The 15,009-nt window shown below is 45.6% G+C and overlaps 2 protein-coding genes across 2 annotated transcripts in view; both read left to right on the forward strand.

Moving 5' to 3' along the window:
- LOC310947926 (E3 ubiquitin-protein ligase TRIM39-like) overlaps nt 1-4,097 on the forward strand; it is a gene marked incomplete at its 3' end in the record, with an annotated part of 10,023 nt that extends 5,926 nt beyond the window's left edge. The window contains exon 2 of the mRNA XM_083914901.1: nt 2,694-4,097. Coding sequence (XP_083771027.1) covers nt 2,694-4,097 — 1,404 coding nt within the window. The remainder of the gene's footprint in view (nt 1-2,693) is intronic.
- Nucleotides 4,098-10,063: 5,966 nt separating this feature from the next.
- Nucleotides 10,064-11,464, forward strand: LOC310947928 (nuclear factor 7, ovary-like; the record flags this gene model as incomplete). Its single annotated transcript, XM_083914907.1, has 1 exon — nt 10,064-11,464. Exon 1 carries the CDS (start codon nt 10,076-10,078, stop codon nt 11,462-11,464), a length of 1,389 nt encoding a protein of 462 aa, XP_083771033.1. The 5' UTR covers nt 10,064-10,075.
- Nucleotides 11,465-15,009: the final 3,545 nt, after the last annotated feature.

Genomic DNA, 15,009 nt, shown 5'->3' on the forward strand with positions numbered 1-15,009 from the left:
GGTGGCGATGATCTTGCTGACGTTCGCCCTGTGCTCGTCCAGCTGGGCTCGATAAGAAGCCCGGCACCTTTCCACCGCCCTCCGAGCTTCTTCTTCCGTCTCGCTCAGTTTCCTCTGCAGCGCTTGAGCTTCGGCCCTCTCAGACGCAAGATCTTTCTCCAGCTGCTCTGCTTTCGAGCGAGCCTCGAACTCTGCGATCTCTGTATCCAAGAGCTGCACTTTGTGCCAATGAGAGATCGTCTGAAGGTTGCTCTCAGCCGATGCACACAGCTGTCGTTCAGCGCGGAGCTGCACTTTCATCTCCTCCACTTCCTGTTGTAAGGCCATGTTCTCTTTCTTTGTCTGCTCCAGTCTGACCTGCAGCTGCTTGGTGTTCATGGTCTGCTGATGATTTGGAGTCTCCATGTTGATGTTTCTCAGCTGGGATTTCAGATCCTCGATTTCCTTCTGTGAGGAGAGAACGTGTTTAGTTTCATCCAGGTGGGTTTTCAGACTAAGATGGGAGAAGATGCCCCCTAAAATCTACTCTCATCCAAAAACTGTATCATAAAGATGGACATATCCATGATGAAGTACCTTAAAGTTCCTTAAAGAAGTGTGATTGTATAGAAGTCAATGAGAAAATGAGTCTAAACTTCTCTCTTGGATTATTCCCTCAGTAAACATTTTCCTATTGAGTTCATGTCTCAGTCTCTAGTTTCAAGTCTTCTTCACTACAGCATGATGTTCATTTAGTCAGTGATGGTCCATTTAGAGTCAAATAGACCATAAACAGGGGAGGCTTTAGGGCGGGGCTACATAGCCACCTGTCAATCAGGTCAGTGATTTAGTAATGTGTATCCACGGCAACTGTGGACATTAAAACAGATCAAGTGAACTTGTTTTTGTTTGTTGTTTGTGTTAAAGTCTCAGGACTTTGACCCCCTCACAGTGTGTTTTCACTTTACTGTAACATTTTGGTCACTTTCTAAAAATGTCTTTGGCGATTGGTTGAACTAAAAGACACAAAGGATTCAGCTGTTTAGTTTTGTTCCTTGCTAACTGAGCTAGCACTAGTGGCTAACTTAGCTCCACCCTCTCATCCAGATTTGAATACTTGTGGTTTCAAAAAACCAAGATGGGGACATCGTAAAAGCCAAACACGAGTGTAGGGCCACCTCACACGGGGCACCAAGAACCCAAATAATCAAGACAAAGTGTGTGTGTTTGAGTGAGTGGATGGTGCACGCAAGGAGGAATGCATTCCTTTGTTCCTTTTGAACAAAGACAGCATGTTAACGGGTTGTTTGAATCTTTGCAATCTGAAGTTGCAGTTTAAAGAGTGGTAGTCGGTGTGTACGATGTGTACCCAGTAGTTAACGGGGAGAGGAAGGCACTCACACCTTTGTACCGAGCCCCTGTTTACTCGAGGCGGTTCCACCTGGTGATGTCATCAGTCATAGGTCAGACTTGACCAATGGGAACTGAAACTGGTCTCTCTGGGTGGTTTTCACACCCAGGTGTGAGATGCGGGGGAACAGTGTTCACCTATTCGCCTGTTGTCTCGGCAAAGGTCCTTGTGTTCAAAGACAGTCTCTTGGCCTTTCTTTTGTCTTGTTGATCGAGTCGAGGCCTTTCTCTTGATCAAACTGAAAATTCAAGTTTATCCAGAAATGAACAAATCATCTGTGGAGTATCAGTGGAACCTAAGAGGCTTCAGGACAGTATTTCACGAACCGATGGTATCGTCACGTCGTTTATGATTGGATCAGGAAATATCAGCTGAACATATCGACTGAGGAATCCCAGTTTAAAGGTGAAAGGTGACTCCACTGTATCTTTACATAGAAAACACTGGTTTCCTGCTTCATTAAGGATCTGAATGTTGAGCACAGCTGCTTTGAACCTCATCAACCATCCTCTGAATAGACCGCCGCATGGTCGTGGGATGAAGCAGCCGCAGCCCAGAGTTCAACGTGCTGAACTTCTGCAGGGAACCGTCCGTTGCAAGCTCAAAAATAATCTATTTTGTTCATATGGACTGTTTTTCTTTTCCATCCACATTAATACACATCTGAAACTCAGTCTTGTGTGAATGACCTACTTACATACAGAGTCAAATGGGGACAACTGCATAAAACTCCACCCATCAGCTGACTCACCAACCAGGAGAACAGGTTTTTACTCTGCCTCGCTGAGACGACAGTAACAACACACACACACACACACACACAGACTGAGAGACGGACGATAGATTCACCTTCAGACTAAAACCAGCACTTCCACTGAGAGAGGACGTCTACAGGAGGGAACACTGGGAACACTGGGACACTACCACTCCAACCAGCTGCTGAATCCACAAACTGAACGAGAGTTTTAAAGAACAGAGACTCAAAGTGAACGTAAGTTTCAGGGAACAGGAAGTGGCTGAGCCGTCTGTGTTTGCTGCTTCACTCAGAGACAAAATGGCTTCAAGATTAGAGGCAGATCTCTGCTGTTCTGTCTGTCATGAAGTCTTTAAAGACCCTGTTGTTCTGTCATGCAACCACAGCTTCTGTAAAGTCTGTGTGCAGAGCTGGTGGAGAGGCAAACCAACACGAGAGTGTCCAGTTTGTAATAGAAGATATTTGAAGAGAGATCAGAGGTCTTCAGAGGCTCTCTGCAGTCTGCACTCTGAGAAACTCAAACTCTTCTGTCTGGACCATCAGCAGCCGGTGTGTGTCGTCTGCAGAGACTCAGAAAAACACACCGGCCACAGAATCAGACCCATCGATGAAGCTGCACTACAACACAGGAAGGAACTTAAGGAAACTCTGGAGCCCTTAAAGAAGAAGTTAAAGGTTTTTGAACGAGTTAAAGACGAGTGTGATCGAACAGCAGAACACGTGAAGGTCCAGGCCCGACGCACAGAGACGCAGATTAAGGAGCAGTTTAAGAAGCTTCACCAGTTTCTAGAAGAGGAAGAGGAGGCCAGGATGGCTGCACTGAGGGAGGAAGAGGAGCAGAAGAGTCGGAGGATGAAGGAGAAGACGGAGGCTCTGAGCAGAGAGATAGCAGCTCTTTCAGACACAGTCAGAGCCACAGAGGAGGAGCTGAGAGCTGAAGACGTCTCATTCCTGCACAGCTACAAGGCTGCAGTGGAGCGAGTCCAGCAGCGCCCCCTGCTGGAGGATCCACAGCTGCTCTCAGGACCGCTGATAGACGAGGCCAAACACCTGGGCAACCTGACCTTCAACATCTGGAACAAGATGAAGGACATGGTCTCCTACACTCCTGTGGTTCTGGACCCAAACACTGCTGGTTCAAAACTCATCCTGTCTGAAGATCTGACCAGAGTGAGACGAGGACAGAAACAGCAGCTTCCTGAGAATCCAGAGAGGTTTGATTATAACTGGTGTGTCCTGGGCTCTGAGGGCTTTGACTCAGGGACTCACAGCTGGGAGGTCGAGGTTGGAGACAGTGAGGACTTGGAACTGGGAGTGTCAGCAGAGTCCGTCCAGAGGAAGAGAGTCATATGCTCTGGATTATGGAGACTTCGTTTCTATAAAGGTGAATACAAAACACTCTCCCCATCAGATCCAAACACTGTTCTCCGGTTAAAGAAGCGGTTCCAGAGGATCAGAGTGAACCTGGACTGGAACAGAGGAAAACTGTCGTTCTCTGATCCTGACACCAACACACACATACACACCTTCACACACACTTTCACTGACAGACTTTTTCCACTCATTGATGGAGAAGTGAAGGTTTTACCAGTGAAGGTCTCTGTGAGTGTGGACAATGATGGTGATGGTGACGACGACAATGATGACGATGATGATGGTGGTGATGATGATGGTGATGGTGATGGTGATGATGATGATGATGACCATGATAGTGATGATGATGATGATGATGATGATAGTGATGATGATGATGATGACCATGATAGTGATGATGATGATGATGATGATGATGATGATGACCATGATAGTGGTGATGATGGTGATGGTGATGATGATGATGGTGGTGATGATGATGATGATGATGATGATGATAGTGATGGTGATGATGATGGCGATGACGACGTCAAAGATGTTGAAAGGAAACATTCTAAACTTCCAAAAATCAAACTTTAAGTTGTTTTCGTTCACGTCAAAGTCGATTCTTCAGAACTTTTGTCGACTTCATGAAAAACCAACAAGCTTTAAGCTCGGAGTGATAGAAGTGTTGAGACTAGTTCAACACACATTGGACTGTTTGAGTTTTATTCATTAACAAATGACTAAAACTATAAATGTATCTTAAAAGATCAGTTTGGTTAGTTGTAAATTGCTTCATAAGATGCTACCATTAGCACATTAGCATTCAGTGCAAACTTCAGCTGCGGTGTTTTAGCTCCACTATTGGTAAAAATGTTATATTTGTTTTTTTTTAAATGTAAAACCTCATGCGGTTGCTATCGTTGCTAACAGTGACTAAGCAAAAATCTTCTGTGTGTCCGTTTGAAAGTCGGGGACAACTTGGACTTGGTTAGCTGACAGGCTATCGTTTCTGAGGAGCTAGCTGATCGTGTCGTAGCTATCCGGTAACAGTATGGCACTAGCTGGGAAACATATCTCATGACGTTAGCTTATCAGTTAGCTAAACACCAACAGATAGCTCTTGTTTGCATTTTACACTCCAGCAGAGAAACTGTGCTAATGTTAAAGCTTCCGCCATTTTGGGACTTTTTAGCGGTCTGCTCAAAAGTCATCGATGTTGTAACGGTTAGCGACGGAGCAGCGATGCTAATTTGTTTAGGCCTCGTGAATTTAGGTCAGAAATGTTTTAAATGCTGGTGAAATGTTTGACACGTCCATAAACAGTCACACAACGATGATCCCTGTGTGCGTCCTGCCTTTGAAAAGCCTGATCACTGTCGGACTGTGTTACTCTTTAAAGATGTGAAACATAGGACCATGTTGTCTTTATCTTTCTTGGAGTTATGGGTTTATATTGCCAACAAAAACAACATTTATCAGTGTTTTGACGACTGGTTTTCTTTATGCACGAGCACTTTGACCAGTGTTTTACCAGGAGTCTGTATGAGAGAGATTCTTCCTGCTTTGTTGTGTTTTCGGCTTCTTACGCGTAAAAACTTCTTCCTTCTTTTCTTGGTTGGATTTTAATCCAGTAGTTTGTTTGTTTTCTCTTTTTTTGGTTTTTGGCTTGACTTAAATAAAAAGCTGCGAAATAAAACGGATCAATACGAGTGTTTTGTTTCAATTCAATTCAATTAAATTTTATTTATAGTGTCAAATCATAACAAGAGTAGGTAAAGACCCAACAATTCCCCCGTAGAGTACGGTGGAGACGAAAACCTTCACTATAACAGACAGGAACGTGCACACAGGACCACGGCAGCAGGCACCACCACCATCAGCAGAGACCTGCACACAGGACCACGGCAGCAGGCACCACCACCATCAGCAGAGACCTGAGAGAAGACAAAGCACAAACAGCTCCGGGGAAGAAGCTGAATTAGTAACATGCACTGATGACACATGAATGATACAGACAGAGAGGAGAGAAGCTCAGAGGATCAGGAACAGGAAGATCCCCCGGCAGACTCGGCCTATAGCAGCATCATTAAGCAGAATAAAGTCTCATCGTATCGACAACAATGTGATGAAGCAAAGCATCACGCTGGGTTTCTGTTCTGCAGGTTTTACTGGCTGCTCCTGTTGAAGTCTGACGTATTTAAATGTCCCGGTCATGAAGTCGGTGAAACCACTCCCTCTGGATCTGTTTACACACGGCTGTATGGGAGCGCTCATATCCATCAGTAACCACTCAGCAACAGGAGCCACTTTTAAAACACGCTCTTTAAGGGAGGCGGGTGGTTGACTGCTGAAGCTGCACGCTTCACTGCTGCGAAACAGGGAAGAAGTAAACTAAGTGTGGTCATGGTTTGTTTTTGTTTATTTCAAACCGGAGAAAAGGCCGATAAGTCAACGGAGGTATTGGATTTGAAGTCGGCAGCATCGGCACGCCGTTTCATAATGGAGCTAGAATATTTTCACACTTCTCAATGGGCGGGGTCCACACGGTCCTGGGGGGGGGGGGTGCGGTGCTAGTTTGAAAGAACCGAGGTGGAGTTGGACCTCTCCACTTTCCCGGATCGGCACATGGAGCTCTCTGAGAGTCTGCAGAGTTCACCGTGTGAATAGAAAAGCTCGAGGGTAGCCGAGCTGATAGGGGGGCGGCTAAAAGACCGCACCGCTTCCTGAGGCTGTGAACTTGTGTCTGTTTGTGACTTTTTTTTTGTTATATTCAGTGAATTTTTATGATGCACGTCAGTCTATTTACTGTCTTTTTCGTTTGTTAGGTTTTAGGACTAGCTGAAATAATCCCCTGTTACAAAAAAACCCTGAGATACGAGTGGTGGTTTAAACAAAAGCTATAAACATTTATGTTTTGATGGTGTCGTTCTTTATCTTCCTATCAAGCTCAATAAACTATTGAGTGGTTTTTCTCCCATTTGTCCGAGACTTCAAAGTCTTCCAGGACACTTGGACCTCTTCAATAAGTGCCTCTACCATCATTAGCATACCCCCTGCAAAGATACTAATGCTGTTTAAAACTTTTAATTGAACTTTTCCTTGTCATCTTTTTCCTGGACCCCCACTTTTCCAGCTTTTCCCGGTGTCAAGACTTCTCTCGCTGGTCATTTCAGCTGCTTGGTCTCCATCAGAGCAGCCACAAGTTTATAATCCTCATGTTTCTGTTGGCGGGAGGCGTTGGATTCCTGGAGGGAGGCGATCTCCTGCTTCAAGCGGAGGTGCTCGGCCTCCAGCCCGCCCTTCACCCTTTTCAGGGTGGCGATGATCTTGTTGACGTTCGCCCTGTGCTCGTCCAGCTGGGCTCGATGAGAAGCCCGGCACCTTTCCACCGCCCTGTGAGCTTCTTCTTCCGTCTCGCTCAGTTTCTTCTGCAGCGTTTGAGCTTCGGCCCTCTCAGACGCAAGATCTTTCTCCAGCTGCTCTGCTTTCGAGCGAGCCTCGAACTCTGCGATCTCTGTATCCAAGAGCTGCACTTTGTGCCAATGAGAGATCGTCTGAAGGTTGCTCTCAGCCGATGCACACAGCTGTCGTTCAGCGCGGAGCTGCCCTTTCATCTCCTCCACCTCCTGTTGTAAGGCCATGTTCTCTTTCTTTGTCTGCTCCAGTCTGACCTGCAGCTGCTTGGTGTTCATGGTCTGCTGATGATTTGGAGTCTCCATGTTGATGTTTCTCAGCTGGGATTTCAGATCCTCGATTTCCTTCTGTGAGGAGAGAACGTGTTTAGTTTCATCCAGGTGGGTTTTCAGACTAAGATGGGAGAAGATGCCCCCTAAAATCTACTCTCATCCAAAAACTGTATCATAAAGATGGACATATCCATGATGAAGTACCTTAAAGCTCCATAAAGAAGTGTGATTGTATAGAAGTCAATGAGAAAATGAGCCTAAACTTCTCTCTTGGATTATTCCCTCAGTAAACATTTTCCTAATGAGTTAGATTGATTGATAGATAGATAGATAGATAGATAGATAGATAGATAGATAACTTTATAAATCCCCGAGGGGAAATTAGGTCATCGTAGCAGCGGTACAGAGCAATCAAAAGTACTAAAATAAGATAAAATATAAAATACAAAATATGAACAACAATAAAATAGAATAAAATAGAAGAACAGTATTGCAGATAAAACACTATGTTAAAATGTGCAATGTGGATTTTAATGTGCAAGTGAGATAAGGTGCATGTCAGTGATAGGTCACTTCGAGTAGTGAGAGTTTGTTGTGCAGCGTTGTAAAGTCTGACGGCAGCAGGTAGGAATGATTTCCTGTGGCGTTCCTTAAACAGCAGGTAGGAACTGTTTCCTGTGCCGTTCTTTAAGGCAGTGAGGTTGAATGAGTCTGCTGCTGAAGCTGCTCTGAAGCTTGTCCAGGGTTTTATGGAGGGGATGGGAAACATCGTCCACCAGCAGTTTTGCATCCTGTGCTCCACCACCTCCTCCAGGGTGACGAGCTTAGAGCCGACAACAGACCCGGCCTTCTTTATGAGTTTGTTCAGTGTGTTCACGTCTTTTGCTTTGATGCCCGCACCCCAGGACACCACAGAAGAAGAAGAAGATGGTGTTCGCGACAACAGACTGATAAAACATCTGAAGCATCCGGTTGCAGACATTGAAGGACCTGAGCCTCCTCAGGAAGTGAAGCCGGCTCAGGCCCTTCTTGTAGACCGCCTGTGTGTTTGTGGTCCACTCCAGTTTATGATCCAGCACCACACCCAGGTACTTGTAGGAGTACATGTCATGAGTTCATGTCTCAGTCTCTAGTTTCAAGTCTACTTCACTACAGCATGAAGTTCATTTAGTCAATGATGGTCCATTTAGAGTCAAATAGACCATAAACAGGGGATGCTTTAGGGCGGGGCTACACAGCCACCTGTCAACCAGGACAGAGATTTAGTAATGTGTATCCACGGCAACTGTGGACATTAAAACATATCAGGTGTACTTGTTTTTGTTTGTTTGTGTTAAAGACTCAGGACTTTGACCCCCTCACAGTGTGTTTTCACTTTACTGTAACATTTTGGTCACTTTCTAAAAATGTCTTTAGCGATTGGTTGAACTAAAAGACACAAAGGATTCAGCTGTTTAGTTTAGTACTTTGCTAACTGAGCTAGCACTAGTGGCTAACTTAGCTCCACCCTCTCATCTAGATTTGAATACTTGTGGTTTCAAAAAACCAAGATGGGGAAATCATAAAAGCCAAACACGAGTTTAGGGCCACCTCACACAGGGCACCAAGAACCCAAATAATCAAGACAAAGTGTGTGTGTTTGAGTGAGTGGATGGTGCACGCAAGGAGGAATGCATTCCTTTGTTCCTTTTGAACAAAGAAAGCATGTTAACGGGTTGTTTGAATCTTTGCAATCTGAAGTTGCAGTTTAAAGAGTGGTAGTCAGTGTGTACGATGTGCACCCAGTAGTTAACGGGGAGAGGAAGGCACTCACGCCTTTGTACCGAGCCCCTGTTTACTCAAGGCGGTTCCACCTGGTGATGTCATCAGTCATAGGTCAGACTTGACCAATGGGAGCTGAAACTGGTCTCTCTAGATGGTTCTCACACCCAGGTGTGAGATGAGGGGCAACAGTGTTCACCTGGTTGTCCTTTGTCTCGGCAAAGGTCCTTGTGTTCAAAGATAGTCTCTTGGCCTTTCTTTTGTCTTGTTGATCAAGTCGAGGCCTTTCTCTTGATCAAACTGAAAATTCAAGTTAATCCAGAAATGAACAAATCATCTGTGGAGTATCAGTGGAACCTAAGAGGCTCCAGGACAGTATTTCACGAACCGATGGTAGCGTCACGTTGTTTATGATTGGATCAGGAAATATCAGCTGAACATATCGACTGACGAATCCCAGTTTAAAGGTGAAAGGTGACTCCACTGTATCTTTACATAGAAAACACTGGTTTCCTGCTTCATTAAGGATCTGAATGTTGAGCACAGCTGCTTTAAACCTCATCAACCATCCTCTGAATAGACCGTTGCGTGGTCGGGGGATGAAGCTGCCGCAGCCCAGAGTTCAACGTGCTGAACTTCTGCAGGGAACCGTCCGTCGCAAGCTCAAATATAAACTATTTTGTTCATATGGACTGTTTTTCTTTTCCATCCACATTAATACACATCTGAAACTCACAGTCTAGTGTGAATGAACTACTTACATACAGAGTCAAATGGGGACAACTGCATAAAACTCCACCCATCAGCTGACTCACCAACCAGGAGAACAGGTTTTTACTCTGCCTCGCTGAGACGACAGCAACACACACACACACACACACACACACACACACAGACAGAGAGACGGACGATAGATTCACCTTCAGACTAAAACCAGCACTTCCACTGAGAGAGGACGTCTACAGGAGGGAACACTGGGAACACTGGGACACTACCACTCCAACCAGCTGCTGAATCCACAAACTGAACGAGAGTTTTAAAGAACAGAGACTCAAAGTGAAAGTAAGTTTCAGGGAACAGGGAGTGGCTGAGCCGTCTGTGTTTGCTGCTTCACTCAGAGACAAAATGGCTTCAAGATTAGAGGCAGATTTCTGCTGTTCTGTCTGTCATGAAGTCTTTAAAGACCCTGTTGTTCTGTCATGCAGCCACAGCTTCTGTAGAGACTGTGTGCAGAGCTGGTGGAGAGAGAAACCAACACGAGAGTGTCCAGTTTGTAATAGAAGATATTTGAAGAGACAACTATCTTCTAACTTGTCTTTAAAGAACCTGTGTGAGAGTTTCCTGCAGGAGAGAGATCAGAGGTCTTCAGAGGCTCTCTGCAGTCTGCACTCTGAGAAACTCAAACTCTTCTGTCTGGACCATCAGCAGCCGGTGTGTGTCGTCTGCAGAGACTCAGAAAAACACAACGGCCACAGATTCAGACCCATCGATGAAGCTGCACGACAACACAGGAAGGAGCTTCAGGAAACTCTGGAGCCCTTAAAGAGGAAGTTAAAGGTGTTTGAACGAGTTAAAGACGAGTGTGATCGAACAGCAGAACACGTGAAGGTCCAGGTCCGACGCACAGAGACGCAGATTAAGGAGCAGTTTAAGAAGCTTCACCAGTTTCTAGAAGAGGAAGAGGAGGCCAGGATGGCTGCACTGAGGGAGGAAGAGGAGCAGAAGAGTCGGAGGATGAAGGAGGAGACGGAGGCTGTGAGCAGAGAGATAGCAGCTCTTTCAGACACAGTCAGAGCCACAGAGGAGGAGCTGAGAGCTGGAGACGTCTCATTCCTGCACAACTACAAGGCTGCAGTGGAGCGAGTCCAGCAGCGCCCCCTGCTGGAGGATCCACAGCTGCTCTCAGGAGCTCTGATAGACGAGGCCAAACACCTGGGCAACCTGACCTTCAACATCTGGAACAAGATGAAGGACGTGGTCTCCTACACTCCTGTGGTTCTGGACCCAAACACTGCTCATCCAGACCTCATCCTGTCTGAAGATCTGACCAGAGTGAGACGAGGAGAGGAACAGCAGCTTCCTGAGAATCCAGAGAGGTTTGATTCTTACAGGTCCGTCCGGGGCTCTGAGGGCTTTGACTCAGGGACTCACAGCTGGGAGGTCGAGGTTGGAGACAGTGAGGACTGGTCACTGGGAGTGTCATCAGAGTCTGTCCAGAGGAAGGAAGCCATACAGTCTGGATTATGGAGACTAAGGTTCTATAAAGGTACATACATAAAACTCTCCCCATCAGATCCAAACACTGTTCTCGGATTAAAGAAGCGGTTCCAGAGGATCAGAGTGAACCTGGACTGGAACAGAGGAAAACTGTGGTTCTCTGATCCTGACACCAACACACGCATACACACCTTCACACACACTTTCACTGAGAGACTGTTTCCACTCATTTACACTTTTAAAGAAGTGAAGGTTTTACCAGTGAAGGTCTCTGTGAGTGTAGAACAACAGAACTAGAAGAAGAAGATCTTGTGACCATGTTGTCCTGACGACGACGACGACGACGACGACGACGCTGACGATGATGATGATGACGATGGCGATGGCGACGACGACGGTGACGACGACGACGACGATGATGATGATGACGATGGCGATGGCGACGACGACGGTGACGACGATGGTGACGACGATGGTGACGACGACGACGACGATGGCGATGACGACGATGGTGACGACGACGACGATGATGATGACGACGACGATGACGATGAGGACGACGACGACGATGACGACGACGACGACGATGACGACGATGACGACGATGATGTCGATGATGAGGGTGATGACGATGATGATGATGGTGATGGTGATGATGATGGTGATGATGATGATGATGATGGTGATGATGATGATGATGGTGATGATAATGATGATGATGGTGATGATGGTGATGGTGATGATGATGATGATGATGATGAGGGTGATGATGATGGTGATGATGATGATGATGATGGTGATGATGATGATGATGATGATGATGATGATGATGATGATGATGATGATGGTGATGATGATGGTGATGATGGTGATGATGATGGTGATGATGATGATGACGATGATGGTGATGATGGTGATGATGATGATGATGATGATGATGATGATGGTGATGATGATGATGATGATGATGATGATGATGATGATGATGATGGTGATGATGATGGTGATGATGGTGATGATGATGGTGATGATGATGGTGATGATGATGATGACGATGATGGTGATGATGGTGATGATGATGGTGATGATGATGATGATGATGATGATGATGATGGTGATGATGATGATGATGATGATGATGATGATGATGATGACGACGTCAAAGATGTTGAAAGGAAACATTCTAAACTTCCAAAAATCAAACTTTAAGTTGTTTCCGTTCACGTCAAAGTCGATTCTTCAGAACTTTTGTCGACTTCATGAAAAACCAACAAGCTTTAAACTCGGAGTGATAGAAGTGTTGAGACTAGTTCAACACACATTGGACTGTTTGAGTTTTATTCATTAACAAATGACTACAACTATAAATGTGTCCTAAAAGATCAGTTTGGTTAGTTGTAAATTGCTTCATAAGATGCTACTATTAGCACATTAGCATTCAGTGCAAACTTCAGCTCCTGTGTTTTAGCTCCACTAGTGGAAAAAATGTTATATTTGTTTGTTTTTTTAATGTAAAGCCTCATGCGGTTGCTATTGTTGCTAACAGTGACTAAGCAAAAATCTTCTGTGTGTCCGTTTGAAAGTCGGGGACAACTTGGACTTGGTTAGCTGACAGGCTATCGTTTCTGAGGAGCTAACTGATCGTGTCGTAGCTATCCGGTAACAGTATGGCACTAGCTGGGAAACATATCTGATGACGTTAGCTTATCAGTTAGCTAAACACCAACAGATAGCTCTTGTTTGCATTTTACACTCCAGCAGAGAAACTGTGCTAATGTTAAAGCTTCCGCCATTTTGGGACTTTTTAGCGGTTTGCTCAAAAGTCATCGATGTCGAAACGGTTAGCGACGGAGCAGCGATGCTAATTTGTTTAGGCCTCGTGAATTTAGGTCATAAATGTTTTTAAATGCTGGTGAAATGTTTGACACGTCCATAAACAGTCACACAACGATGATCACTGTGTGCGTCCTGCCTTTGAAAAGCCTGATCACTGTCAGACTGTGTTACTCTTTAAAGATGTGAAACATAGGACCATGTTGTCTTTATCTTTCTTGGAGTTATGGGTTTATATTGCCAACAAAAACAACATTTATCAGTGTTTTGACGACTGGTTTTCTTTATGCACGAGCACTTTGACCAGTGTTTTACCAGGAGTCTGTATGAGAGAGATTCTTCCTGCTTTGTTGTGTTTTCGGCTTCTTACGCGTAAAAACTTCTTCCTTCTTTTCTTGGTTGGATTTTAATCCAGCAGTTTTGTTTGTTTTCCCTTTTTTTGGTTTTTGGCTTGACTTCAATAAAAAGCTGAGAAATAAAACGGATCATTACGAGTGTTTTGTTTGTATCGACAACAATGTGATGAAGCAAAGCATCACGCTGGGTTTCTGTTCTGCAGGTTTTACTGGCTGCTCCTGTTGAAGTCTGACGTATTTAAATGTCCCGGTCATGAAGTCGGTGAAACAACTCCCTCTGGATCTGTTTACACACGGCTGTATGGGAGCGCTCATATCCATCCATATCTCTTTAATGAGAGGTGTCGGCAGAGACAGAGTCGACAGTGGAACGAGGCGGCTGCCGCCCACGTGAACGTCCAAGTTCCCCACCCTGAGCTTTGGGCAGTAACCACTCAGCAACAGGAGCCACTTTTAAAACACGCTCTTTAAGGGAGTCGGGTGGTTGACTGCTGAAGCTGCACGCTTCACTGCTGCGAAACAGGGAAGAAGTAAACTAAGTGTGGTCATGGTTTGTTTTTGTTTATTTCAAACCAGAGAAAAGGCCGATAAGTCAACGGAGGTATTCGATTTGAAGTCGGCAGCATCGGCACGCATCGGCACGCCGTTTCATAATGGAGCTAGAATATTTTCACACTTCTCAATGGGCGGGGTCCACACGGTCCTGGGGGGGGGGGGGGGGGGTTCGGTGCTAGTTTGAAAGAACAGAGGTGGAGTTGGACCTCGCCACTTTCCTGGATCGGCACATGGAGCTCTCTGAGAGTCTGCAGAGTTCACCGTGTGAATAGAAAAGCTCGAGGGTAGCCGAGCTGATAGGGGGGCGGCTAACAGACCTCGCCGTTTCCTGAGGCTGTGAACTTGTGTCTGTTTGTGACTTTTTTTGCGTTATATTCAGTGAATTTTTATGATGCACGTCAGTCTGTTTACTGTCTTTTTGGTTTGTTAGGTTTTAGGACCAGCTGAAATAATCACCTGTTACAAAAAAACCCTGAGATACGAGTGGTGACGGTACGTCCATCAAACGGTAGCCAACTTTTAAACACAAGTTAGAAACGTATATGTTTTGATGGTGTCGTTCTTTAGCTTCCTATCAAGCTCAATAAACTATTGAGTGGTTTTTCTCCCATTTGTCCGAGACTTCAAAGTCTTCCAGGACACTTGGACCTCTTCAATAAGTGCCTCTACCATCATTAGCATACCCCCTGCAAAGATACTAATGCTGTTTAAAACTTTTAATTGAACTTTTCCTCGTCATCTTTTTCCTGGACCCGCACTTTTCCAGCTTTTCCCGGTGTCACGACTTCTCTCGCTGACCCCCACTTTTCCAGCTTTTCCCGGTGTCAAGACTTCTCTCGCTGGTCATTTCAGCTGCTTGGTCTCCATCAGAGCAGCCACGAGTTTATAATCCTCATGTTTCTGTTGGCGGGAGGCGTTGGATTCCTGGAGGGAGGCGATCTCCTGCTTCAAGCGGCGGTGCTCGGCCTCCAGCCCGCCCTTCACCCTTTTCAGGGTGGCGATGATCTTGCTGACGTTCGCCCTGTGCTCGTCCAGCTGGGCTCGATGAGACGCCCGGCACCTTTCCACCGCCCTCCGAGCTTCTTCTTCCGCCTCGCT

This window comes from Echiichthys vipera, assembly GCF_963691815.1.
Source record: "Echiichthys vipera genome assembly, chromosome: 6".
Classification (NCBI taxonomy): domain Eukaryota; kingdom Metazoa; phylum Chordata; class Actinopteri; order Perciformes; family Trachinidae; genus Echiichthys; species Echiichthys vipera.